At 39.5% G+C, this 27,491-nt stretch overlaps 1 protein-coding gene across 7 annotated transcripts in view; it reads right to left on the bottom strand.

Moving 5' to 3' along the window:
• The window catches only part of RAPGEF2 (Rap guanine nucleotide exchange factor 2), a 172,482-nt gene that overhangs the window by 104,533 nt on the left and 40,458 nt on the right, over positions 1-27,491 (bottom strand). For all 7 annotated transcript variants that reach the window (XM_090138461.1, XM_090138456.1, XM_090138458.1 and 4 more), the window contains exons 2-3: positions 15,571-15,641; positions 10,645-10,701 (exon numbers count right to left, since the gene is read on the bottom strand). In XM_090138461.1, the coding sequence (XP_089994587.1) occupies positions 10,645-10,701; positions 15,571-15,641 (128 nt within the window). The remainder of the gene's footprint in view (positions 1-10,644; positions 10,702-15,570; positions 15,642-27,491) is intronic.

Here is a 27,491-nt window from a genome sequence, read left to right as displayed (position 1 = left end):
TGAATTCAAGTGTCTTGCCATCAAGCACATCAGTCCAAAAAAATCAATATTGCACAAAGATGACCAGATTAATGCAGAGAAAACCACCACTCCGAAGAGACGGTCATTCTCAAAAGCATAAACATGCACCTCAGTGAAGTTACACCTTCAAACATACATTCCCTCACAGAAGTTCTAAGTTGGCAGATAAATAGCCAGCATTGCTGCTCAAGTGCAAGTCTGCTGTGGTGTTGCCATTTTTAATAGATATTCTAAATACTAACAATCTGCAATAGTGAGCATGGTTGAAAGCAGCTTAGAAATAGTCATTTTCAGCAACAGCTGTCAGACTGATTTGTTAAACTGATTGACCAAGATGCTGGGATACAACTCTGTCAGGATTTCCATGACAACTTCACATGCACACTGCAGTGTTGATATTGTTGTTGCTGGTGGGATTTTTCAGCTCCTTTTCAAAAAAAATTGGCAGAATAACTAAGTATAAATGTGTAGTGTTAAAAAAAAAAAAAAAAAAGAAAGAAAGAAAAAATCTCTGCTGGAATCTCTTTATAGAAAGCTAAGAAGGATAGAATTGTTCAAGTTTAATTTTTATTACCTGTCTGGTTTTGTTTTCCTTTTGCTTCATCTGTACTTCAGTAACTATTTTTACAGTAACCTCAAAGTTCTCCTAAGGCACTTCTATCACACTGTGTAAGACAAAATAAACTACTTAATTATTCAAATAAACGTGTCTCTTCAATATTGCTGTATCACAACTGGGGAAGGTTACCACAGACGATAAATACATTTAAGATATCTTCCTCAAAGATACTGCTCATTCTTTTAGGCATTCATTGCCAGCCAACAAAACTTCATAAATATCTCCAGGACAAACTTCAAGATCAAAGAACACTGATGTATTTTCACTCTCTTCATCCTTATATAGTCACTGATGTCCGAATTTAGGCTTGAACCAAACATCTTTGAAAAGCTTCACACATGGAAAATACATTCTTTCTTCTAAAACACGCGTTTCCTTCCAAAGTAAAGTGCAGACTAGTGAAATACCGACCTATTCCTTTTATATGAAAATATATTTAACTCTTGTGCTCCTCACCCCTTGCTACACTTCCATTTGTTTAGAATTAAACCTTAACAAAGCTATTTTGGAAGCAAACTCTTTTGCTAGACAGTGCTATTATACAAACAATGCACTTTTTTTCATTTTGAAGATCCTGTGCTTTACAAAACACTATTCAAACCGAAGGTGGCTTTCAATCAACTTTCCACGTTTTCTGTACTACACTTGACATCTGATTAACAACACGTCCTACATTTCTCAGGATTTTTCTGCCTACAAGCAACTACAGGGGAACTATAAGGGAAAAGATGGTACAAGCAATTTGTAGGGGATCAGAACAAAATCAACCCGAAACTCAAATCCCAAGGGGAAGCAAGGTGACAAAATTAATGCACACTCACTCTGGCTTAGCTTCTTTAAAAGCCAACAAGAACCCCCAGTGAGACATCAGGGAGTCCCATCCAAGATTTACAGAATCACCAGAGCTGTGGACAGCATCCTAGTCACACTAGAATTATCACTTGTGTTACCAGTTGCACACTAGGACTATACTACTGCTCACACATCTACAACCATTGAAAGCACCCAAAGGCAGTGCAGAGAAAAGTCTAGAATTCAAGAGCAAATCATCGACCAGAAGAAAGGATTTTTCTTCTGTGAAGACAACAAAAGGATTCAGCTACCAAAACATAATGTTCTTTCTTCAAAAACTGGACACTCACAAGTGCATGGGGCCAGATGGGTTGCACCCAGAGTACTGAAAGACTTGGTGAATGTGGTTGCCAAGCACTCTCCTTCACGCCTCAACAGTCCTGGCTTACCAGGGATGTCCCAGTGGACTGGAGACCGGCAAACGTGATGTTCACTTTCAGAAAGGGCCAGAAAGATGACCCTGGTAGCTACAGACCTATCAGTCTCACCTCGGTGCCAGGGAAGGTTATGGAATGGATCATCTCAGGAGCCATCACGGATCAATCAAATGCTAACCAGGGGATCAGGCCCAGTCAGCAGGTGTTTACAAATGGTAGATCCTCTCTGACAAAGCAGATTTCATTCTATGACAAGGTGACCCGCTCAGTGGATGAAGGTAAGGCTGTTGATGTGGTTCATGTGGACTTCAGTAAAGCCTTTGACACTGTCCCCCACAGCATCCTCATGGAGAAGCTGGCTGCCTACAGTTTGGACGAACACAAGCTCCACTGGATGAAACTGGCTGGATGGCGAGGCCCAAAGAGTTGTGGTCCAAAGAGTGGAGTTAAATCCAGTTGGCAGCCACTCACGGGTGGCATCCCCCAGGGCTCAGTACTGGATCTGCTTCTATTTAACATCTTCATTAATGACTTGATGAGGGGATTGAGTTCATCCTCAGTAAGTTTGCAGACGACACCAAGTTGGGAGGAAGTGTTGATTTGCCAGAGGGGAGAAAGGCATTACAGAGGGATCTGGATAGACTGGATCAATGGGCCAAGGTAAACTGCATGAGTTTCAATAGGGCCAAGTGTCAGGTCCTGCATTTTGGTCACAACAATCCCAGAAGACTCTACAAGCTTGGGGAGGAGCGGGTGGAAAGCTGCCTGATGGAAAGGGACCTTGGTGCACTGATGGACACTCAGCTGAATATGAGCCAGCAGTGTGCCCAGGTGGCCAAGAAGGCCAATGGCATCCTGGCTTGGATCAGGAATGGAGTGGTGAGCAGGACCAGGGAAGTCATCCTGCCCCTGTACTCGGCACTGGTGAGGCCTCACCTCGAGTGCTGTGTTCAGTTTTGGGCACCTCAGTACAGAAAGGACATGGAGGTGCTGGAGCAGGGCCAAAGAAGGGCAGCAAGGCTGGGGAAGGGCTTGGAGAATATGGCCTGTGAGGAGAGACTGAAGTAACTGGGGCTGTTTAGTCCGCGGAAGAGGAGGCTGAGGGGAGACCATATTGCTCTCTTCCAATACCTGAAAGGTGCTTACAACAAAAGCAGGGTTGGTCTCTTCTCACTGGTGACAGGTCAAGGGGAAATGGCCTCAAGTTGCGCCAGGGTGAGTTTAGGCTGGATATCAGGAAAACCTTCTCTACAGGAAGGGTTGTTAAGCACTGGAATAGGCTCCCCAGGGAGGTGGTTGAGTCACCATCCCTGGATGTGTTTAAAAACCATTTGGATGTGATGCTCACGCACATGATTTAGTGAAGTGTTGTTAGAGTTAGGGTAGGATGGTTAGGTTGGACTTGATGATCTTTAAGGTCTTTTCCAACCTTGGCAATTCTACGATTCTAAATTCTATGATATACCAATACAGTTTTCGGAACACTCAAAATCTAGTAGTAACCTGAAAATGGTACAAAACAAAGCCAATAAGAAATAGTTGCCGATCAGAAGAGTTCATTCCTAGTCTCTACTTAAGTTAGTTGTAGAAAATTTAAATCATAGGATCACAGAATCATAGAATATATCCAGTTGGAAGAGACCCATATGGGTCATCAAGTTTAAACTCAACTCTAATATCACAGCCCTTGTGAGAGCAGAGGATTTCCTGAGGAATGGATATTTAATTTCCCAGAATGAAAAGGAGCATTATTTACAGGAATTCAGGAGCTAGAACAGGAAATTCAGAGACTGGTTTGTAACATTTTTCCATTACATTTCCCTCCTCAGCTTCCTTGACGTATTCCTTTTCATGCAACTACAGTCTGAAGCCAAACAGCACTTACCAACTATCATAGTGACAGATACTGCCATGTAAATTCACAGCTGTTACTCAACCTGTTCTGTTTGAACAGTTCAGGTACACAATTATTGATGTCTTTGAAGGCCTCAATATGCTCACACCGCTGTGAGGTTGGAAAGTATTTTAAGACTTTGTCTTCACATTCTTCTAGCATATGACTGTTATTTGAGACATCAGAGGTACTCCAAGTTTATAAGTGCTTATAATACACTGTAGTGTTTATCTCCAAAAAATTCGTAGGCTCTCTCAGCCTTTAGCACTTGTAAGAAGTTCTTCATGCGGTCATGTACTTATTCTACTTGAAACTGCAGCTTATTTCCCAGACTCCCAACTAGCTACTCCTCAACAATGAAGGTTTTTTCCTAATTGTATGTATTTTTATTAAAAACAATCTGTACTACTTGTACACCAGGTTTGAAACTACAAACCCGGATCAATGTTAACAGGATATAAAAAAAGGCATGCACAAAAATTACATGCTCCACACGTAGTGATTCTAAAGGACATTATTCTAAGTGTTCTACCAATGTTAACTTTCAGCTTTTCTGATCACAATATGCTGAAAAACATCCCAAAGCACTCGTGTAAAATGAAGACTCAACTCAACCTGCTGAAAGACTCAAATACCAATAGCCACACTCTGTCTAGTAAATCCTTCACTACCCTAGCAAAACTTGATGTCTGTCTTCTTTAAAATTTCTTAGTAATAGCTAAATTTTGGGGTCATAGCAATCCATTTAGTTCTCCTCAAGTCACAACAGAGCACACTAGAAGCTCTGTAACAGATCACATTCAGTTTAGGCCTACTTGCATACATGGTTTCACTAGGACTGTGAGTGTCATACAGATGTACAGTGGCAAGATCTTGTTGGTCTTTAGTGATGACTACTGTCAAACATACTTCAATTCCATCAAAGGAGACAACTTGCATGGTAATGTTCAGCATCTGGACTTGAAAGCATGTGGTAAACATAAGTCTTTTCTGCTTTGACTACATCACATTCCTCAGCTAACCCTTTTAAAACAGCAGGAAAAGTTATGCATTTTTCAGTGAAAGCAAGCATGGAAACTGATTCCATACAACTACCACTTCTATTCCTTTTACAACATGCCCTTATCCTGAGCACCAGAACACGTGCTCTCCCTCCAACACTGGATATTCAACCCAGGAACCCAACAACACAAGAAGGACCACTAAATGAAACAACAGCACCCAAAGTTCTTTTCTAATTCAGAAGGTTCTGTCTTTTCCTTCACACACACACAAAAAAACAAAAAAAAAACAAAAAAAACACACCACCATGAAATTGGTAAGATAATTTCCTTGATGTGTAAGATCTACTTTGAGTTATTCTCTTTATGGATCATTAAAATTTAAGCCCCTAGAGGATTCAAGGCTTGTATTTAAACAGCATATGGCAGTACTCCTAGAGCTATGACTTATGTAGTTATTTTGATAGAAGAAATGATATCTCAAACCAAGATGCAACTAGCAGATCATATTTTTATGATTTCATACTCAGTATGAAAGCTGAATGTGTTTCAGCATGTACATACAGTAATTCAGAAGAGATACTGTTCATACTCTCAAGTACCCACTTGTGGAACAAAGGAAATTTGACTTGTCAGAACTGGGACCTTCGTCAGGCATTTAAGTGCTACATAAGAAGAAATTAGGAAGAACATTGCTCTGCAGGCTTATGCTCCATAGGATATTGTTTCAGCAGATCACTCTGTCTGTTCCTCTTTGCTCATCTGGGCTATTGTCTGTATGCTGAAACCTGTATGTAGTGAAGCATTTGTTTAATTTAATAACTGCTGCTGCCATTAGACATCGGCCCTGGAGTGGTTTGGGACATCAAACATGTTCTCTCAGGTAGACTGTTAAACTGGAAGACATCTCCTTGCCCATAGGCCTGCCCACTAGCATATTTTCCTTGCAATTCTCAAGATAATCAGAAAATCACTTACTCATTGTCAGCACTGTCTTTAACCTTCCTTAATAAGCTAGCTAAAGAGTTATCAGCTATCTGTCACGTTGTTTTAGATATGCTTCATGACATTAAGAGGCATATCCCAAATACAGCTCTGGTACTGAACACACCAGTTCCACTACATTTCTAAATAAACTTTTTTCAAAAAAAAAAAAAGAACACATTATAGCTATGTTTATTCTTACTCCTTATCTTTAAACATTAGAAAAAAGGCAAAACATCCAGAGACATAACTGTTAATCAAATTAGAGCTAATTTTCACTGAATAGGTAGCTTAAAGTGAATATTTCAACTCATGTAAAATGTTATCTTTTACTAATGGGCAGTAGGTGAAAACTGGATTCTTGTCTCATGGTAGCTAGAGTGGGAAATAAAGAATAAACGGAGCATTCAGCAACAGGAAACAATTCCTCAGTGTATATGAAAACAAACAATGAGGAGCGTGATTTTCTTTAGAATATTTCATTTATTTGTAATATATATTGATATATATATATGTATATATATTTTTTTAAATAGACCATCAGTAAAACAAAAGAAAATTCAGTCAAACCAAATATTACTGTAGCATCATTAGCGAGTGCCAGTTTCATAGTTAGCTGATTAAACAGGCAGCCACTAAATATATGAAGCAACTGTGTGTACATGCTATTTAATTGGTATATTGTCACTGCAGTCTTGGTGCCAAACTCATACAGTGAATGAGCCCTTGATACCAGAGAAGAGAAACTGAGTATAGAAGTAGTCATGGTCTCTTGAATCATCAAGAAAATGATGGCACTAGTAGTAAAATAATATGATCTTGCACCCAAAACATTTTGTGGTCATTCTAACAATCCTTCTTTTGAATTTTATGTTTGCAATATTAAAAAAAAGCACCTTAAGGTTCTTAATCTCAAAAGTTCAGCAAAAACAAAAACTCAATAACCGTTAGTAAAACATACAGTACGGAAGCTGAAAATTTAAGTCACTTCAAAAACCTTACTTTAGTCTTAATGAAAGCTCAAAAATCAGGTCAAACATTAACACAAATTCAGAACTGACTGTGCAAAGCCAACAGACTAACATCAATCACTGGCACTATTAAGATCACGTGCAGACCATACCAGCACACCCCTCTAACACAGTTGTATGTCTCAACAGAATTTCAGTGAGGTGGTCTCCTCTGAGCTGTTCTAATTAAAGACAATGTACCAGTAGCTAAAGAACGAGCTTTTAGCTCATCTTTCCATCCTTTATTTTGCACAGTTAAGCTAGGCTCTTAGTAGTTGTGCAGCCACTTTGGCTTTTTTTTTGGCTCATCATCAGTTTTTTTTTGTAGGGCTGGAAGACTGGAAACCTTTAAGAATCCTCACAGATCCATTCCTCATACGACCTTGAGCACTGGTGCCATAATTACACAGACCTACAGCTGCAAAGAAAACTGCAGTTTAGCAGTTTGGTTAGAACATACCCAGGCATTTTACAAACTGTGTCCAAAGTCCTCCCTCATGTGTGCGTGTGCCATGCCTGAGCTGTGCTGAGGAAGCTCAGCCTGGTGCCCACCAGTCAATAAGAGCACAACAACATGCTGTGCTACAGCATGGCAATTCAGAAACACCGAGGGTTTTATTACTGACTGGCTTCAGGTCATCAAAACTTAAATGTTTTTTTGCCAGTCACATATCTTTAGGGAAGAAAATAAGCGAAGCTTAAAGACATACAAGTCTTTCTTACAGAAGGAGTAAGCCTAACACCACTCATCTATATAAAAGCATCTATGCAATGGCATTCATACAGTCAGTCCAATCCTTCTGTAATATATACTAGAAAAATTGGCACAATTTAAAGCATATCTTTAGGTATGGCAATGATTTTGTTTCATCTAAAACAGAAGCTGATTATAAGCTATCTTTCAAATGGTCATGATTTTTCATTATAGCATTAAACTGCAGGAATAAGACAGTTGTCATGGAGGACTTGTGAGGATGCTCACAATGAGATGCTGCCAAATACATACAGAAATACTGAACAGCACAACTGAAAACCAAATCCAGCCACAGTATGACTAACGAGAGAGAAAAAAATGGTGCTTATCCTACTAGAAGCATATTCATTAAAAGCTCACATGCAAAACACTTACTTTTCTCTATCATCATAGCAAACATTTTGATTTTAACCCCCCAAAAAGTGTGTTTAACTATCAAGAGGTATAAGCACTACCTATGAATCTGCTAAAATTTCCAAACAGAATATGAATTAGAATCTTACTTAAGGAAATGACAGGTCTGACTACTGTGCAGCTTTCAAACAACTTTGTTCTTCCAACTACATGTAATGTGTGAGGTGGCCAAAATAAATACTTTTTAAATGGATCTTTAAGTAGATTTGAATAAAGAAAGCAGGTAAGAAAGCCAGGTATGAGTGTCAAGTGAAATCTCAATTCTGAAATTTTGCCTTGAAGGTTTTAAGTCCTTTGATCATTACCTTCCAATCAAACACAAGTAGTAGAATGACTGGCAAATGGAGAATAAGTCGAGCTGAACTGCCACTTTTAATAACCCAGTTTCCATTTAAACAGTGATATGGCCGTAGGGTTTGAGAATTTGTCACTACCATGCACTCCCACTGATAGTAAAGTAACTGCAGATAAGCCAATTTTAAACAATGTGCTTTGTTTTATCCCTTTGGCCATTTAAAAAAGAAAGGGAAAAAAAGGAGGATAAAAAGTTAACTATTTATACTGAATGTGGATAATTATTTTTGGCATTGCATATATGCAAAACAAACTTACCTTTCTACAAATGCAGCTAACAACACAATTTCAACAATGAATGAAATTTCATCAAATAAATGGAGCAACAGCATTAGTTTTAATGCTAGCACTCAGGGATAAGGCTTTAGCTTCTTCTTGCTGAGACATTAAGTTGTGCCTCAGGGAGGTCACACACACAGGTCAATTAACAGCTGCAACAATTGCAGCTATTTTAATAGATTTTTCTAATGAATGCAGAAGATTAGCACCCAATTTCAAATTTTAATGCAAATCATATTGCTGGGAAAAAAAAAAAAGAAAAGCTATCAGACTTCAAATTTCATCAAGGAAAGCAAAACCAACAACAAACTTAGCCTCCATCACCAAAACAAGAACTCTGAGAAAAGAGTTCTGGCCTATTCAATGCAAATGACCAGACTGTGTGCTCCAAGTCCATTTCCTACAGCTTATAACCAAGTGCACTGACTCTAACACCTACCATATCATATTGCTCATCTCCAGCTGTACTCTACTTCTTCAAAATGTGTACATTATGAAATTGGAATTCTGCTTAGAAGACTGTATCTCCCTGTGTATATGTTGAATTTATGAAGCAAAAACATTTCTCCGTGTTTATTATGCTAATATATTGAAACTTGATTACAAGTTCCAAGTTACTTTCCCCACTAAACAGATCTCAAATTGCCCATTAGAATAAAATACAGAACAACTCAGATGACACTAGATACATGCACACACACTTGTACAATTGTGCATACATACACACACTTATATCTTCAAAACATCGAAGAATTTTGATAAAGTCATTCAGTCTTATCTATCAGGTTTAGACAGGTAAGCAAAAAAATCAGTGATGTGAAATGCTAGAGAGTAAGCATTAGCATCTAAACCCAGAAACTGCAAAACTGCCAATTAAATCTACTGAATAAATCATGGGGAAACAAATGTCAAGAAGTGAGTAAATAGGAACGACAGGCAAAAAAAAAACCCAAGTGAAGTCACACAAAAGCACTGACAAGGTAAATCAGTGCAAAGGAATGGCAAAAAGCACTTGAAGTTATCCCAGGATCCATGGTTTTCTGTTTGCAGATTATATTTTTCTAGACATATATTTCCTTGTTACATTTGCCTGCTTTGATGCAAGTAGCAGCCCTGATTAATTGTATAATTCTAATTTAAACCAGCAGTTGGAATTAGCCAAGACATCGAGTCTGAACACTTCACAACACATAACAGGCAAAACCCAACTGCCTATACAAGGACAAAGCAACCAGTACAATGGTCTCTACCAAATTAATTTGTAAAATTAATTACAAAGATTATATTGGTCTGATTACAGAATAATTTACCCACCAATAGATTCTGACCTTGAGCATTTTCCACACATAACCAATTAATGTGTTTCAGTTGACATTAACTCAACCTTGCAGAACAGCTATGGCTCAGCATTAAAACTTGTTCAATCAACTCTACTTCACAGTGGTCAATGTAGGAAAAAATACATATGCATAAAAGGAGGCATGCAGGTACATTTCTTTGCCTGCACGAATGTTCAAAGGATATCAGACAACCCAGCAAATCTTCATTTAGAGCCTAGATTAGCCACATTGAGTCAAAATCTGATAAAATCGTTTCAGTAAGCTGCTTGTGTAAATAAAGAAACTGCAGCTCTCAGATACGTATTGTAAATCTGATATGACATTAGATCACATCCCTGCTAATTATAAACCATGTTAGATTTATTGATTTGGCATCTCTGGCACAAGCAGCTAGTCGCTTCTACTTCAACAAAATTGATGTGAAACCAAATGACATCTTACTCTAATAAAATGGCATCCCATGTCCCTTAATTCTATATAATTTTTGTAACCTGTGAGATTAATTTCACCAAGCAAGAGTCAGTATTAGCTCTCCCCTAGTTACAAGCAAATTCCTAAACTGTTTGATCAAAATGAAGTGGCCTATTTATGTTCACAGACTCTACCCTGGGTGAGAGAGCTGGCTTTAAACACTGTCCTTAACGCACTCTAGAATGAATATAGAATGTTAATATAAAGTATCTATTCTAATCATACGGAATATAATTAGAACTAACATCGTATGAAAGGAAGAGGAACCACTTACTAGTACAGAACTTCATTTGCTTCGTGCCTTTCATATCGAACAGTTTCACACATCAGTCTGAAAGAGAAAGAAGTCATTTTTAATTACAATTTATATCAGCATCACAGGACTTCACTTTCTGAACTCAGCCAGCAATTTCACATTTGCCTCCAGCTCTTACAGAAGCTAACCATCAATTCAAAGCTAAGACAATTTTTAATTTAGGAAAGTAAGTTGTTATTAAGTCTATCCATTAAAGTTATTAGTTTATCCAAGATCAGATCTGACTTAAGATGTGACACACAATTGCTGCCATGAAAAAAATGATGGTGATCTCGTGCTATAAGGTTATTTGATAAAAGTTGCTTTATAAAGAAACAATTCAGAATTTTAGTAGTTGGTAGAAATTTACAATACGTAACACTCACAGATGCCATGATATAAAAACTGTTTGGGTTTTTTTTGTTTTGTTTTCGTTGTTGCTTTTAACTGAAAAATCACATTTCTCATTGCTGCCCAGGAGACAATATGAGAATTGATACTGCATGGTAAATCACTGCTTCTCATTTCGCTGGAATCCAGCAACTTAACTTAAAAATTACCAAGAGATTTTAATGCTGAAATCCTAGAGGGCACAACATGAATTTCCTGCAGAAAAATCTCCTGTCTAGAAAGGATTAAAACACTTCTACTATATTTGTCAGGCAGAACGAACCCATAACAGACAGCAACCATAACAGAACTTAACACATATTAGGAAACACAATGTTAACTTAGTGGAGGGGGGAGGGTTGGAAACGAATATACCATTTCTGTCTATTGCCTGGAAGAAATGGGTTCAGCAAATCATTGCAGGTGGGAAGGAAATAAAACCCACCACCTCCCTTGAACATCCTGGGCGCTGAAATAAACTACAAACACCCCGGTGCTTTGACAGATCATCATATAGAGATTTGCTTAAAAGGCTCATGTGAATATTCAAATGAGGGACTATATTTAGATTTAGGAAATAAATTCTCATTCCCTAAGAACCTCAGCATACCACTGACCAGCTACTACTCACAGCTTCTTGATCAGGCAAGAAAGTCTCAAAGAAGTTGATCTGAGGGTTTGAAGAGTTGCTCTGGGTTTGGTGTGACATTTGAAAACTCCTTGTTCTCATTTCTCCTAACTTCTCAATTTCTACATTTCAATAGCCAGTAGATTACTAAAAGTCACCTTCACCCTCATCTCTTTCAAGATTTTACTCGTTAGACCTGCTTACTAAGAAATGATGCAGCCTGGTCTAGCATTAGGTGGGAAGGTTGGTGGCCCTGCATGTGGCAGGGGAGTTGGAGATTCATGATCCTTGAGGTCCCTTCCAACCCTGGCCATTCTGTGATTCTGTCCATAAATGGCAGGCTTAAAGAGGTACCTTGACATTCAAACTTTTCGTAGAGATGAATTGGAAACTTAATTCTGTTTGCTCAGAGTTCCATTATTATGACCCTTCACCCAGAGATCTCTGATAACTTATTTATAAACAGTGCTTGAATTGTTTCCAAGTCTTGTGTACTGTATACGAATTTCTGCTAAAGAAAATAACTTCTGTCTTCCTTGCACAGCAAGAAGCTTCTAAACCACAGGGCTTCCTCTTTTTCAAACACCAGTTCCCACCCTAGAATGAAGTCTTGCCGAGACCTACAGACACCAAATTGCTACTGTCTGCTCCCACCACTGGGTCCATCACTTTCTTCCTTGGGTCCTCTGCTTTGAGAGGGACATGAAGAACAGACACGAGATTAGCGGAGATAAGATATCAGAAGAAAATACATGGAAAGTCATCGCCAGCTATCAGATTTTAAAATGAGAATACTGCTTAAGGAACATACTAACTACTGGTCTGAGAAGATTGTGGGCAACGCGCCATTTAGGAGTAGGAGTTACAGGAAACAGAATCCCTTTAACAAGCAAGTTTTGTTCCCATGTGAATTTGAGGGAAAGGAAGTACATTCTTGACAAAGTCACGCAAGCTTGTGACTGGCTCTCTGAGTTTCACAGCCCTTTGGAACCATTATGATGGCAATGAGAAGGTAGACAAGTGCTTAAATTCTTGTGCTAAGCTGAAATAATTAGAAGTTACAGTTGCAGAATATCAAAACCTAGACCATTTCCTCAACTATTTAAAAAATGTACTTAGATCTCGGTGTATAATTTTCACTCAAATGTGTTCTAGTCCAATTCCTGAATATACTTAATAAATCCAAGATGAGATCGTCAGAAAACTATAAGAAAGCTATTTGCTATTTTTAAATATATAAAACATATATAATAAAATAGCATAAATATATGTATTATATTTATATTATATTGTATATATTTAGGCTATATTTAATACCAATATTTTAATTCATCTCAAGTTTCTGTGTTGTTCCACAGCTGCAATAAAAGCCGTATCTTAAAGGATGCTATAAAAGTTTTTTGTCCCACATCTGCAGAGATTCCAGCCTTTGCCATGTATGGAACTATAAACAGAAACTCTCTTCTAGGAATGTACTGTGCTGGGAGAGCTAGCTCAAGTTCCACACATTCCTAAGCAAGAACCTCATTTGGCACAGGAAGCCAAAAAGCACAAATCAACACAACCATGCAACCACATGTGAACACTTTGATCTCTATAAACAAGTTAACATCAACTCCAAGTCTGCAAAACTTGATATTCTAAAAGACTTGCATATGATAGCAAAACACGAAAAACTTTACTGAATGTGACTGCGGAATGCTTCCAAAGTAGAAGTAATTACACATCTACTTTGAAGTCAACATCCACATTACAAAATGCAGATTGGGAGAAAGAAAATCCCACTTCTATTTTCTCACAATTACAGAACACTGGCTTGGGAATGCAGACTCTGACAGAGTGATGAAGAAGGAAACCAGAAATTGTAACAGCGTTAATCAGAGTTGCTTCAGCAACTTCAGGTGTGGCAAAAGCTGACAAGCTTCATGATGCAATACAGTGATTTAACCTCTTTCTTTATAGAACATACAGGAGACATGATGGTCCTTTTTTCTTTTTTTTTTTTTATTAATATCTATCAGCTGCAAACTAATGTTGTTCAAACACCCTAAAAAGCCTCAGCTGGTAGTAAGATGTTTGTGTGAAGACAACTGGAGCAATGAATTAAAATCAAATAAACTAGTCTTTTAAAAATATAAAATTTATCTGGAAGTTTTTATTATTTTATTAGAATGCTTTATGAGGCAAATCCAATTACATTTATTAGTAGTTTATGACTAAGTATCATTTGCATAGCACTTTCCTTAAAGTTCAGCACAAAAGCAAACACGAACTGAAACAGAACCCAAACAACAAGCTGCTTTTGTGATTATTACATCCTAGAAATGGACTATGCACCAACTTTTGTTCAAGACTGGAACCTGTACACTGTATGTAAAGCATTTACTTCCAGCCTGAAAGCTTAAACAAGAAAAACAAAACCATAATGTAAAAATATGTAAACCAAAAGAAGCATGCAGGTATATAAACAATAACACCTACACGAAGAAATTGTTAAGACAATAAAAAATTGAGTAAAGATATGCAGCGAGCTTTGGAATGCAAGGTATGGTACACAACAGTCATGTATAGTTAATAAACATTCTATTCACTTATTTTTATTAGTGCATTAATATACGTTATTTTAATACCTTAAATATTTCAGAAATAATGAAATAAAATTGATTACATGTAAGAAAGCTGTTGCTACAATTATGGCATATAACTTCAAATCTTCACTTCTTTACTTGAGAGTTTAATAGCTTTTCCTAGAACAAACTTAACTGTATGGCCAAAGAAAGCAATATCTTTATACTTGTTTTAATCAAAGTTTTAATCTCTAAATAACATTGCTGCATTTGCCATCGTGCATTCATGCAATACCTTACTGTAAAGTACTCAACTTTACATTTAACCCTCAATGAAAACAAAAAGATCGTTAAATGCTTTCCTTTAAATAAGTAAGAATGAAGATTATGCAAGAAGATATAAAGTGTAAAAACCATTCCTAGAACAGTAGGAAAATTCAGTTTTCTGGTAACAGGCAAATTGCACTCATCTTCAGCCCAGTTCTTCTCTTTCCATTGCAGGGAGAAGACTAGCCTCTTTACTCTGCAGTAGCTCTCCCTCTACACCCTTCAAGACTATCATCTCTCTCTCCTCTATTTGCTTCTCTGTTGGTAATTTTCCAGTATGAAATCTCATAAAGAAACAGGATAACCACAGCAGCAAGTCTGTCAATAAAGCTGCCTAAGTAGAGCGCGTGTTTCCAGTCCAAACTTTTGGCTGTCCAGACACTCAAGATGACATAAGACTTAGAGACTGAAGGATGTAATGAATTTCAGTAGACTTTTTTTTTATTATTCAGTGGAGAGCAGAGAAGAGGGAGTAGCACAACACTCCATGCTCAGAAGCAGTTCAAAATTATTTCTAATTGGCCTTTCTGAAGGCATTCAGGGCTGGGCTCATACCCTGCATAGAAGTAGTTTCAGACAGAAGAGTTCAAAACATGGACAAATCTATAATTAGCTGAAAACGTTCTCAAGTAGAAACACTCTATCTTGACAATATTTAACTTGGATGATATCTCTTCCTATGAAAGTTCAAAGCTTGTGTAAAAAAAAAAGTGATAAACGTTATGAACTCCTTCATATAAAGCATGAAATTCTGTTTTAATAAAATACATGCATAATAAAAACGTTGGCAGCAGAACTTCTTCAGCAACAAACTTCTTGGCCCTTTTTTGATGTGAAGTCAAGTGCAAGAGACGCTTAAAATATTATTTCTATGCTTTATATAAAAAATACTTTTAATAGAAGATTAACACGTCTGTAAGAAATGCATATCTTTATAAAATTGTGTAAACCTCTTCTCCACACACAAACAGTAGCATCTATACAGCATCATACCTTAGCTGATGTTCTCTCAGATTAGACAAGGCTTCCATTCCATGTAAATACGAATACACAATCTCCAAATCCTACAAACAGATAAAAAACACAATTAGGATTCTCAGTTTGGTACAAGCTGTTAAAATACTGTTTTTATAGTTCATCCAGAGCTCTCCTATTCCAGGCCACAGGAATATTGGAAATAACATGTTTACGGGCAACTAAGGGCAAGCTTCATGAAAATCTTTGATTCCCCTTTGGAAACTGGCACAGGAAAGTATTATTAATACGCTCACATCATAAAATTCAAACACAGGAAACCTTTATGCTTTTGCTCAGTAAGCAAGCCTGGTCCAGAACTCTATGGAGCTACTTTGCAACTGTCCTGCTTCTCAATGGCAGAGCACCCAAAACCCTTCACTTGCTCCATAAAGGAATGTAACAGGAAAAACAGTCCTTCCTTATGCAGTGGAAAAAAGGTACAAAACAGTGAGCCAAAATCACCCAATGTAAATAAAGGTTTATAAAATATCTTCGAATGGAAACTAAACCATGAGCTTAAGTGGGAAAAAGGTGAAGCAAACAGAAAACTATTGCCACAAAATGACAACAAAAAAACCCCCATAAACAAAAATGCTAGTTATATGATAAATTTTAAATTCAACCTACAGATAACCAACGCAGACCTCTGACAACCAGCACAAAAACCAACACCCAAGACTAAAACTTCCCAAGATACAGCGATGGAAACACTAACATCAGTCTAAAAGCATTGATAATGTTATACCTTCGCAGCACTTCAGAACATTTCAGTTCAACTCAATCTCTAGGACAATTTAACCTTAGTTGGTGGATTTGATACTGTTTCACCATTTATTTTTTTTTTTTTTTAACTTGTTGGCTAAGAAACAACATGATCTACAATTCATTGTAAATCAAAGCAGTTGCCCACACTATCTGAAGCAGACAGAAAGCTGAGAACAAACAAACCAATGCTATCGTAACTCACTGTTAGATTATGTTTCCTAGTAATAGAACCTATGAAAGCTATTAACTTTAAAAAAAAAATAGGGAAATGGGAAAGTGCTGGAAAAATTGGGAAACTTTATTTGAAATTGGATGTGAAATACAGTTTATAGATGTAATGAAAGAGCGTGGTGTTTGGAGAGAGATGGTAATTGGAGAGAGACTTCAGTGCTGAAGCCTCAAAGAGAAGTTAAAGTGAGAAAAGTTAAAATGATCACAGAATCACAGAATCGTAGGGGATGGAAGAGACCTCTAGAGATATCTAGTCCACCACCCCCCCAAGCTGTTCTAGTTCAGTATATTATTGCACAAGTGTAACTGTACTCAAAAAAAAAGCCAATACTTTGACAAAGTGGAAGAAACACACAAGTCAGAATTTCGATTTTGCTTCTGTTCTGGTCCTTCTGTTCCTCTTTGGGGGTTTTGGTCCTCCTGTGAGGAGCAGACGATGCATCAAGGACAAAAAACCACTGTGTATGGGTTGGAACGGAGGGACCTTGCACATACAGCTTTGAGAACAAAATACAGCAGTCACTTGCAGTGTTTGTTTTTTTTCTTTTAATACTAATGAAAGCATGTGAAAGCTCATGCCTGCTGCTCACTTGCTGACAGGCTTGGGGTGAAGGAGAGGTTTATTTGGGGGCCTGCACTCACTGTGGAGAGCTGAGAGGAGATCACATCTCCACATAACAACTACTGTGGGCAAGGGCCTGGTCAGAAGGCTTTAATTCTGAACTGCCTGACATTTTCAGCAGCAGTGGGCAGGCACAGGAGTTCTTCTCTAACCCTTTGCCATCAGGGCTGGCACTGCGATTTCCCTCAAGTGGCATGGATTTAACATGCAGGGAATGATTCACAGGCTAACTGAAGAACCACTAGAAACTCTGACTTAAGGGAATCCACAGATTCAAGTGGCAGCACAGTGTCCACAGACATCTTGCTTTCTTGTCAAAGCACACTGGCATTATTACACTGCAGCTGATGTGCAGCAGTGCCAGATCAGCTGCTCCTCACAAGTGCTGCAGTCTCCCTCCAGAAGGTGTTCAACAGCAAACAGCTCCCTCTAGCACCACAAATGTTCATTGACAAATTACAAATTCCAGTATCAATCCAGTCACTAAATTCCCCTAACTAAAAACAAAACCAAAAAAAACCCACAGCAGAGCCAGCTAAGAGCATTGGCTGTATTTTTCATATATATTTTCTCATACTCCACTCTCCCATTCGGTTTGCAGCATTAGCAAATAGGAAAGCTATTTGAAAATAATCAGTGTATTGAATAGGTATCACTGTGTGTCACCTCCATTTTCTGTTTATCTCTGGAAAGCTGTGCTTTGCTTACTTAGCGAACACAGATGTTTAACTGTTGTTTGAACTTCTTAGTTAGAAATGAGTTAATGGAATATAAAAGTCCCTCAAAAACATTTGTACCAAGCCTTGTCAAATCCCAACTGGAGTCAGAATGCTTGAAACAGTGGCAAAATAACAGCCATCTCACCCACCTGCCATCCCCTCCGTTCCCCAAAGCTTCTCACCTTCATATATACCACCTAAGGTTGGATGTTTTTAGTTTTGACAGCATAGAAAAACCAGCAGAAGACCCAAAGTTCTTAGGGAAAGGATTTTGTTTCAAGGAGGACACAACGTGCCTTACATTTATGCAGAATCACTGAGCAAAACATTAAAAGCTGCAATTAAATTACATATATGCTGTGTGTTGTACTTTTTCTCCTGCAGTAGATGTATTTCAATTACCACACGGTGGCAGCCTGAGCCATCAAAAGTTCTAAGACTGCAATTCTTTACACAGTTCTTCCTCTTATTTTAAAAAGCAATCAATACTTTATAACAGCTTATAAAGTCCTATGCAAGCTGCATCTGATGTAAGTTGTTCAACATCCTGCTACAAACCAATAACTTTCTGCTTTCTAACTTTATCCATAGGAAAAAGATGAAAGCAAAAACAAAGCAAAGATTGAGCAGATCCTACTACAAGAATTCCAGTCTACATAAAGGCCTTGACAATGGTTAGAAAAAAAAAGGTCAATGGAAGCTCTAAAAGCAGAGATTATGTTAAAGCAGAGAACAAATTAGCAGAGTTTTAAAGCATTTTCCTTATTTAAATGAAGAAACGGGCTGAAAGGCAGAAGACTAATCTGTACTTCAACTCGTGGCACAGCCAAAGTTGTATGCTTAGTTGCTGTACGTGGAGCAGACTGAAATTTAATTCGCTGATATTTCTTGATTTGTTTCAGTGGTGCTGGCTCACGTTAATTTTCTGACTGGGCTATGGAAGAAAACATGAGATTTAACACAGCTCAGTTTCATTTAGAACTGCAAAACAAACATCTGCAACCCTACCTTTGCTCTCACTTGTAACAAAAACCAACAGATATTTACATACAGATGTTGGCAACACGCTTGAAACAAATGCGACGTTGCTTACACAAGCCAAAACCAAAATGCTGACCCCAAATTCACTCTAGCTTTAAAAACGTTCACTTCAGTCATGTATGCACCTCAAAATTCACTAGCTGTGGCTTAAAAAAGCATGCCACCTTATATATTTTAACCTCTGCTGATTTCAGTTCTGCTTTGCATTAAGACGTTAAACTACCAGCCTAACTCAACTATTCCTACAGTCAAAAGTGCTCCAAGACATTGATTTTAAATCCAAGGGTAAGAACAAAATACAAGCTAATTCCTTCATTCACCACACCACGGTGGGAAAGGCTCCTCAAAGCACCTGATATCCACCTCGAGCTCAAAACTACCAGCCTACTGACTCTAGGACCGTTTCCAAGAGGCTGGCCCTTGCCACCATCACTCAGATTGAGGCAGTGAGGAGCAAACAACAGAAGACAGACAGAGAGCAGAGGCGGCTTGGGGACAGGCGGCTGCACCCCGCTCACAGCTCCAGGCCTTGGCAGTGCCCCAGCCACGCAGTTTCAGCATTGTGAAAATGGGAGCTCCCAGCCCTGCCACTCATCTGGCTCAGCACTGCTCAGCTTGAGACCTTGCCATGAAGGAGCCCGGCAGAGCAGCTGGGTGCTGCACGGGTGTTGGGGAGACGGAGGTGGAACCTGGCATACTTCTGCTGGCTTATGCACACTGTAACAGCTAGCAGGAGTGAGTGCTGGTAGTTTCAGCATGGCTGACAGAAGAATTAGCTTGAAACTGAAACTTCCTTTTCTCTTCCAGTGTTCTAATGTCTCCCCCATAAGCAACCGTAAGGAGAGACTGAAGAATTAAGCTGTAATTGAAACCAACATCGCATCCATCTTCTCTTTCTTTGTAGCTGTAGGATCCTTTTCCAATTTTTTTCCTTGCACCCAGCACCTGAAACTTTCAGTCATTCATGTAGCTATTCCAAGCATTTCTTTTTTGCCCTTCTAGCATTCAATTCAGCACCCATCTGTCTAGCTGCCTGTACCAGCTCCAAGGCCAAAGCAGTGCCAGTGCTGCCAAAAGAAACAGACTGGATTACTGCAGCCACTCATCAGGCTCAACTAGAAGCACCCGTGCCACAGAAGAGGTTCCTCCTTCCCAGCACGTCTGTGCACACAAGTGGGTTCCAGCAGCTGTGTCACGCTCACCACAAGCTGTTCAGAAGGACTTGCAGGCTTCCTGCCATCAGAGCCAGCAGCTCCTGAGGAAAGGACAGGCAGGCGGAGAGGAAGCAACTTGGGTTGTCCCAGCCAAACCCAAAGGTATGGCAAGACGTTACCCTGAAAGTGAGCTCATGCTTTGCAAATATTAAGCTGTCAAAAAAGCAAGAGCAAAACCACAGACTGAACAGACTTACGCCACGACGCAAAAATCCAGCGTTGCTGATACTAAAATCCCTGCCATGCACAAAGGAAGATGAAATACTTTACTTCTAGCTTCCCAACAGCAGGAAAAAAATTAAACTTCCTCATAGTTGCTTTGCAGGAACATGTCCAGGTATGTGAGTATTTATCAGTGAGCCATACCAGGAGTCATTCACCGAAGAGATTAAAATGAAGTATTTGTCATGCAGTACTGACATTGTCTTCCTCACATCAGGGCCTTCACACTCAGGGGATGGGTGTCCACCACATGGAAAGCCAGGCGTAATCCTAAGTAACACATGACTGTAAGTTAAATTAGTCTTTTTTAACTTCACTGTAAGCTATCACATTTTTTCCAAAAGTTATCCCTACTGTACAACATAGAAAGAGATCTGTGGCTTTCAAAAAAAATTTCTCTCTTCAGAACAAGGTGACCCAATTGGCAGCTAGACAGATCTCATTCTGAACAGTGGGAAAAGCAAAGCAAACGATCAGCGACTAATAGTTTATCTCTGAACACAGAATAAAACTGATAATTCTTCATGTACTGGATTTCCAAGTGCCACCTAAGACACGGAGCACCTCACCCAGCCCAACACGTCCCTCTCGTACAAAGGATCCAAGCACTAGGTTGGATTTTCTCAAAGCTACGGGACAACGAGAAGAGGACTCGAATGGAAGTTCCTAAAAACAAGTGCCTTCTCAGCCATACTCAGAATGGGTGACTGGGATCAAAAGGCAACTTTTGAATGCAAGGGTCTTCTAGAGACATCAAGTGTTACAATAGTTATTTTAGAACATTAGCTAAACCTGTTGGGGGCCAAAGTTCTGAAAAATGTTGCCATCTTCAACCTGTATGAATTTGTCTTAACTAGCACGCATCATATTTCAGGAAACCTATGACAAAGCATGACTCCTCAGTAACCAGGCATGACTAAGCTTGAGAACCAGCCTCCATCAGAAGGGCAGTAACCAAGCACAAGTCTTCACTTCCTCTGCTTTGGCTATGTGGTGGGAAAGGAATACAGGCACTGTATTGATCTTGCTCAGGCTTGTTGAGACAAAAATTGTTATTATTAGCTACGCTGTGAGAAAGGATATTTGTTCTGGGTTAGGAAAGGAATTTTCAAACCCAATTGGCAAGAGGAAAAGCAGGCAATTTCTATCTGGAACTGAAGCACCCGTACGTGAAGGTCATCAGGAACAACTCCAAAACCTCCTAAAGAAAATGGAAAATTCCCATTTTCATGGTCTGTCTTAACTGGGCACTGTCCCAGGCTCAGAACAAAAGCATCCTTCTGCAAAGCCTTCAGTTGCATTATTACTTCTAAAATTCAGAAGCTGGAGAAATACTATAGGATCATGGCAAAACAAATGTGGAGAAACAAGGTGTTTCAGTGGGATACTTAATTCAGCCTTCCTCTCTTTCACATATATTTTGTTTGGGTTGTGAATAGTTTGTTTAAACGAGTTCCTCGTGAAAGAAAATGTCATTCATCTCCATTTATGCTTTTTTTTTTTTCCCCCTAACAAAAACTGGGTTATAAACCTCTGCTCCCACGTAATGCCTCAGAGATTCACATATAATCATTTGAGCAGTTGCTGGTTTTCAATCTCAACCAGCAAAACCTGCTCAAACATCTAAAATGGAGTCGGAAAGTTCCCACCCCACAGGAACAGACTTTTAACCTTGGCTCAAAATTAGTACAATTGATTTAACATAACATGCTGGTCAGAAAGCTTTCAGCTGAGTGAAGAAATTAAGACAGTCGTGAATATAACCATCCTATATGATGGGGTTATGTGTGGAAAGGGTAGACGGGAAATTAAAGCCTGCCATCTCATTGAAGTCAGTGCATAAACTAATGAGCATAGGAAATTACAGGGTAGTGCTGTGCATTTCCTTTCTGCTTTCCAGACTCTCGGAAGTCAGACAATTAAATGCTTAACACAAAAACTATAAGTTCTGTAGTCAAAAATCCAATCTTTGGTCGCACATCCGAATGTAAACAAAATGGTTTCACCACAAAAGATCTCTCCTACTGATTGCACAGTTCATAATTATAAAAGGCACTTACGTTACTCACTATTTGAAGTATATATAATTGCCTTTTCATGCCTTTTCAATATTTATAGCCAACAGTTGGAAGCTTGCATTAAATCTGTTCTACCCATTTCACATTCATTGTACCAAAGTTCACGTATTTTGTTGCACTTAGGCCAAACCCCAGGGGTTTGGTTTCATTTTCTTTTCATAACGCTAAGACGACCCTAATATTGTTTTGAGACCATGTTATTTGTCCCACATTTTCCATTATTTATATAGTATAACATTCAATATCTACTACAAGAAAATCAGTCTTGTAACAAGTATCAGCTAATAAATAAAGTGGGACTTATTTCGAAATAACCATTTGCAACAGAAATGTAACTAATCACTTAAAATTATAATGGTTGACAGTTTTTGGACAGCAATTTGGGTTTTTTGGGATTTTTTTTTCTTAGCTTCATTAGTTCACAGATTAGATCCATGACACCAGTTTAACCACAAGGACTACAATCCAAACAACTCTGGCATAACTGAACCAGTCAAACCAATCCCCACAAAGTAAAGACACCCCATCCCCCCTCCCAACTTGGTCTTGTTTAAATCCTGATACACTTTCTCTGCAGTGGGCAAGAGCCCTCTATTGCCTGAGAAACATGAATTTCTATAAAGCTTAGGTCACAGTACTTTAACATCACAGCCAAGCACATCTACATGGCATCCTTTCTTCAAACACATCACTACAACTATTGTGATCATTACAAGTCCCAGCGTACACCATGCTGGTACTCACAGAGCATCACACTTGTTGGGAGGGGCGGCTGTTCCCAGCCACAAGCCAATAAATTACAGTGACATTAAAGAGCTGCCATTTGTTGCCAACTGATCTGCGATAGTCATTCAAGTAAAGATTTTATGTTCACCATAACAAACAAGCTATAAATGTATTAACAGGCTAAGAAGGCAATGATGCTCAACTGATGAATGGCCAGCCTGGTAAACTACACCAGCACAATCAGACAAAGCCAGAGCCCAACTACTCTTGTCTTGTCTAATTTCTCCAGAATACTCCCATTTTCCTTTATCTTTTTTTGAAACAAGGCTTCGCATAGCTTTGCTGTGCATTAGAAGCTCCAAGCCCAGCTGTGAAGCACAGCCTTTTTCAGCACTGTCCCGAGTGCTGAAAGCCAGCAAACTCCACCCATGACTTTCTGCATTTTTCCTTTGCCACACAGGAATAAAAATTATTATTAATAATAATAATAATTTAAAAAGGAAAGCAAAGAAACAACCAACCACAACCATGAAAACCGGGATTCCTAGAGGTCTCCAAGGAGAACCCCAATAGCCCCAAGTGCTCTCCCGAGGTTCCTTGCTGCAGACTGACATCAGCATCCTCAGGGACTGGTGAGCTGCCTGCCTGATTACCATGACAACTTGCAGGCAGAAAACAAAAGAAACCAAGTGCGCTGGAAGCAGCGCTCTGCCAGAACTTACAACAGAAATATCTCGGCAGTACTATAATCAACAGAAAAGAGCAAGTTAATTTATATCACTGGCCTGCAACCATTTTGTATTGCTGGCTTACAATCAACCCAAGCAAAAAACAGAAAACAAAACAAGAAAGCTTGCCTCTCCAGCTGCTGACTGGAGCACTAACTGCAGCAGAACTGCACAGCTCCTTCATGGCACGGACAGTTCTATTTTCACTTGAGAAAAATCCTATGTCTCAGCTTCTTTACATACATAAAGAAATACATAAAAGCACAAGGAAAGGAGGAGATAGGATTACACCACTGCTGATTTCACAAAGGCTTCAGAAGTGCGATATGCAACTTTTTTCTCATGTTTAAACAATGCGTTAAAATTCGTTTAGGCTGCCAAAATTCAAACATTCGGCTCCTCTTAGTTCAGTTTATAACTCAAACAAAAGCTGTATCATTTGATTTCCTGTTTAAAAAGGAGATAGCAGCAAAATGCGAGAGGTTTTTTGAGCGTTTCTTCCGACAGATATTAATCTTCCTCCAAGCATCAGCAATAGGTCACAGGAAAATTATTCCCAAACAATCAAGCAAATGATCACACTGAAGTACGTATTTGCATGTCAAATCAATTTGCACCCCACAGTTCACCTCGCAAGCTGCTAGCGGTCACATCCTCCCAGAGCTGCGATTACTCCTCTGTGCAAATGAGGTGATTAGAAAAATGCTGAAGTACTTTCCACGGAACAGCCTCTCCAAGCCTCAATTTGCTAGCTCAGGTGTTTCCTGAAGCAGGGGCTGCATTTAATAATTCCACGTTTTTATCTTCTGGGTTTGGAGCTGAGTTTTTGGGTTTTCTTTCCTTCCCATAAGGAATTGTAGGATTCTGAAAGGTCTTGTCTTAAACATAACCTCGGGATGAATCAGTTTCCATACCTTAGGTGGGCTGATTGGAGACATTTCTCTGATCTGACGTGGGTAGATTGTCATAGCCTTCGAAGCAGAACGGCTTCCAGACAAAGACATTTTCACATCAAATTGCAAAACATTCAGTGATTAAGCACTGCAGTGTTATGGCAGTGTTGAAGTGCCGTCCCTCTTCGGTCACCATTCTGCACCTAAATGCAGCTCTGAGTACCACAAAATAAGATAGGGGGGAAAAAAAAAAAACACCTAGCATTTTTTGTTTCCAATGGTTAGATTTCCTTTCACTCTGACAGTGGCCACGTCTGAGTCCTCAGTGAGCCAATCCCATCTGCCAAAGCCACATCCTGAAGGTTCAGGCTACTGTGTTGACCCTTTAATGGTTTAAGTCCAGTGAGGCTATGCACATGCCCACACCCAGCCCATGTGAGGCTGCCCATGGCACGAGGAGCAGACAAGACCAAAAGATGAGCAGGGCTCAGCCCATCTGCTCTGCCTGTGCCTGCTAAGGTGAAGTGACACAGCTTCAGCAGATAAAATGGATCACTGCCCCGCAGGGGAAGGGCTTATTTCCCTTCATTCAGCTTCATCCAGTGCTGCATCCACAAGGGAAAACCATCAGGAACGGTAGCTCAAAAAAAAATACTAGAGAGAAGTCAAGCATAACGTTTCCCTACAACACTCCACCAGTCAAGAAAAACTGCATTTTAGAGAGAACAAGCCATGCAAGTTGGTTTGGCTTGAATTGTCTGAAGGAATTTGGAAACGCTTTTCTCTTTATCATTCCCCATTAGCACTCTAGATAGCCCTTCCTCACTATTCTAAAGTCCCTTTTATCTTATCACACTCTCAGATCCAAACCCACTTCTTGCATCAGACTCCCAAATCCAATACCCAACACCTATATTCATTACTGAATCTCAAATTCCACACCTTAAAACACTATATTGGAATCAGGAGTTATTCTGTCCAACAGCAGTGACTGTTTACCTCTGATCTACAAGCTGTCTACTGAACTACAGCTTAATTTCTAATAACTGCTACCAAGATAAGTGTTCGTCAAATCACAACTGATTTATTTATTTTTATTATTTTTACTTATTTTATTAAGTTTCCAAGAACATTCATGTGTTGTACTAGCACTTCTCCCCACCTCGTTCTCCAGTTCTAACAAATACCAACCAACATCTACAGGTCAGCAGGTATGGCAGCTGCCAAAGGACTGGCAGCAGGTTTTGCTGAATGGAAAAATCCGGCACTCCACCACCTGAAAACTCCACACAGGAGAGCAGCAGGCTGTCTTTCAGCATCTTAATTCACCCCAACTGAAGGCAAACAAGTTTTAAAACTTGACAGTCTTTTCAGAGTGCCATCAGATTTTATATTCTTTGCTTAGTATAAGATAACTTAGTTAAGTCTTAACACAAAAAAGCCTACCAGTTATTTTGCAGACTGTTTAGACTGAGCATGACAGCCATCAATTTACAAAATCTTAAGATACTGCTTATCAACTGATGAAAAAGTGATGTTTGCTCTTAAACACTGAGTGCTTACCTTCACAGCAGCACGTGTTTGAACTACAAAACTGCACACTAAAGCACGTGCATTCCTCATTAGAGACCAGTAATTTACTACCAAGTCTGAAAGCACACTTCTTTACCATGGAAAGCACCCCCAAGGAGAGCCCAGCTCTAGCAGCAGAGTGAAACACCACACATCTCCCCAAAGTGGGTAGCAGACAAGTTCTCTCTTCAGAGTACCCCACGTGAGCCCTTGTAATACCACTAGAAATCCTACTGTAAACACAGCCAGGCACCACATCAGTATCTACACATTCCTAAGAGTGTGCTAAGAAACATGACTAACGTTAATTACCCGTTCCCACAGGCCTAGAGCGTTCTAAAACAAGAGAAAGAGGCAAACACCTTTCCACTCATTCTTCTGAGTCTAGCACAAGACCATAGTAGTGACAAGAGGGATCCCAAAGGGCAGCAAATATTTTCTGATGACACAACAGCCACGGAACAGGGCAGTGGACAAGGAGGTTGGCTCCAGGAGCAGCCATTGCAACTCATGGCCGCACGGCACTCACTGGCACACCTGAGCTTTGGGCATGGAGGGAGAGGGGCTACTACTAATGACAGTGTGACTAAAAGCACAGGTTTTTTGTTTTGCAAAGGCTGGGCACAGTGGCTGAGTTGCACGATCTGCTTGGCTGCAGAACACTGGGAGGGTAAGGCACAGCCCTGTGGTGTTGGGCACGAAGAACCGAGATGCAGGCAGGCCTGTCATTAGCTGCGGCCTCCACTGGCCTCACGCTGGTACCAGCAGAGTTAATTGCTGCTTGTCTTCCTCACTGTCCAGTGGCTCATTAAGTCAGGAACCTGATGACACCAAGACAGTCTCCACATATTTACACAGCATTTCTCTGCTGGAGAAATAAGCCACAGAAACCCCAGAGAATGAGGTGTAAAAGGCAGATCCATAGAAAATCAGCTCAGGAGTAACAGAACTGGATGATAACTCCCACTGTGGAAACCCAGGGTGTCTCTGCATCGTTCTCGCTGCCCCAGGTCTAGAAACTCAGCTCAGGAGTTACTCAGTCAACCCTACATTGTCACAGCCTTTCCTCAGAGCACTCCTTGTGCC

This window comes from Phasianus colchicus, chromosome 4, assembly GCF_987193195.1.
Source record: "Phasianus colchicus chromosome 4, bPhaCol1.hap1.1, whole genome shotgun sequence".
Classification (NCBI taxonomy): domain Eukaryota; kingdom Metazoa; phylum Chordata; class Aves; order Galliformes; family Phasianidae; genus Phasianus; species Phasianus colchicus.
The sequence above is the reverse complement of the archived record's forward strand: the minus strand, read 5'-3'. Positions and strand labels throughout refer to the sequence as shown.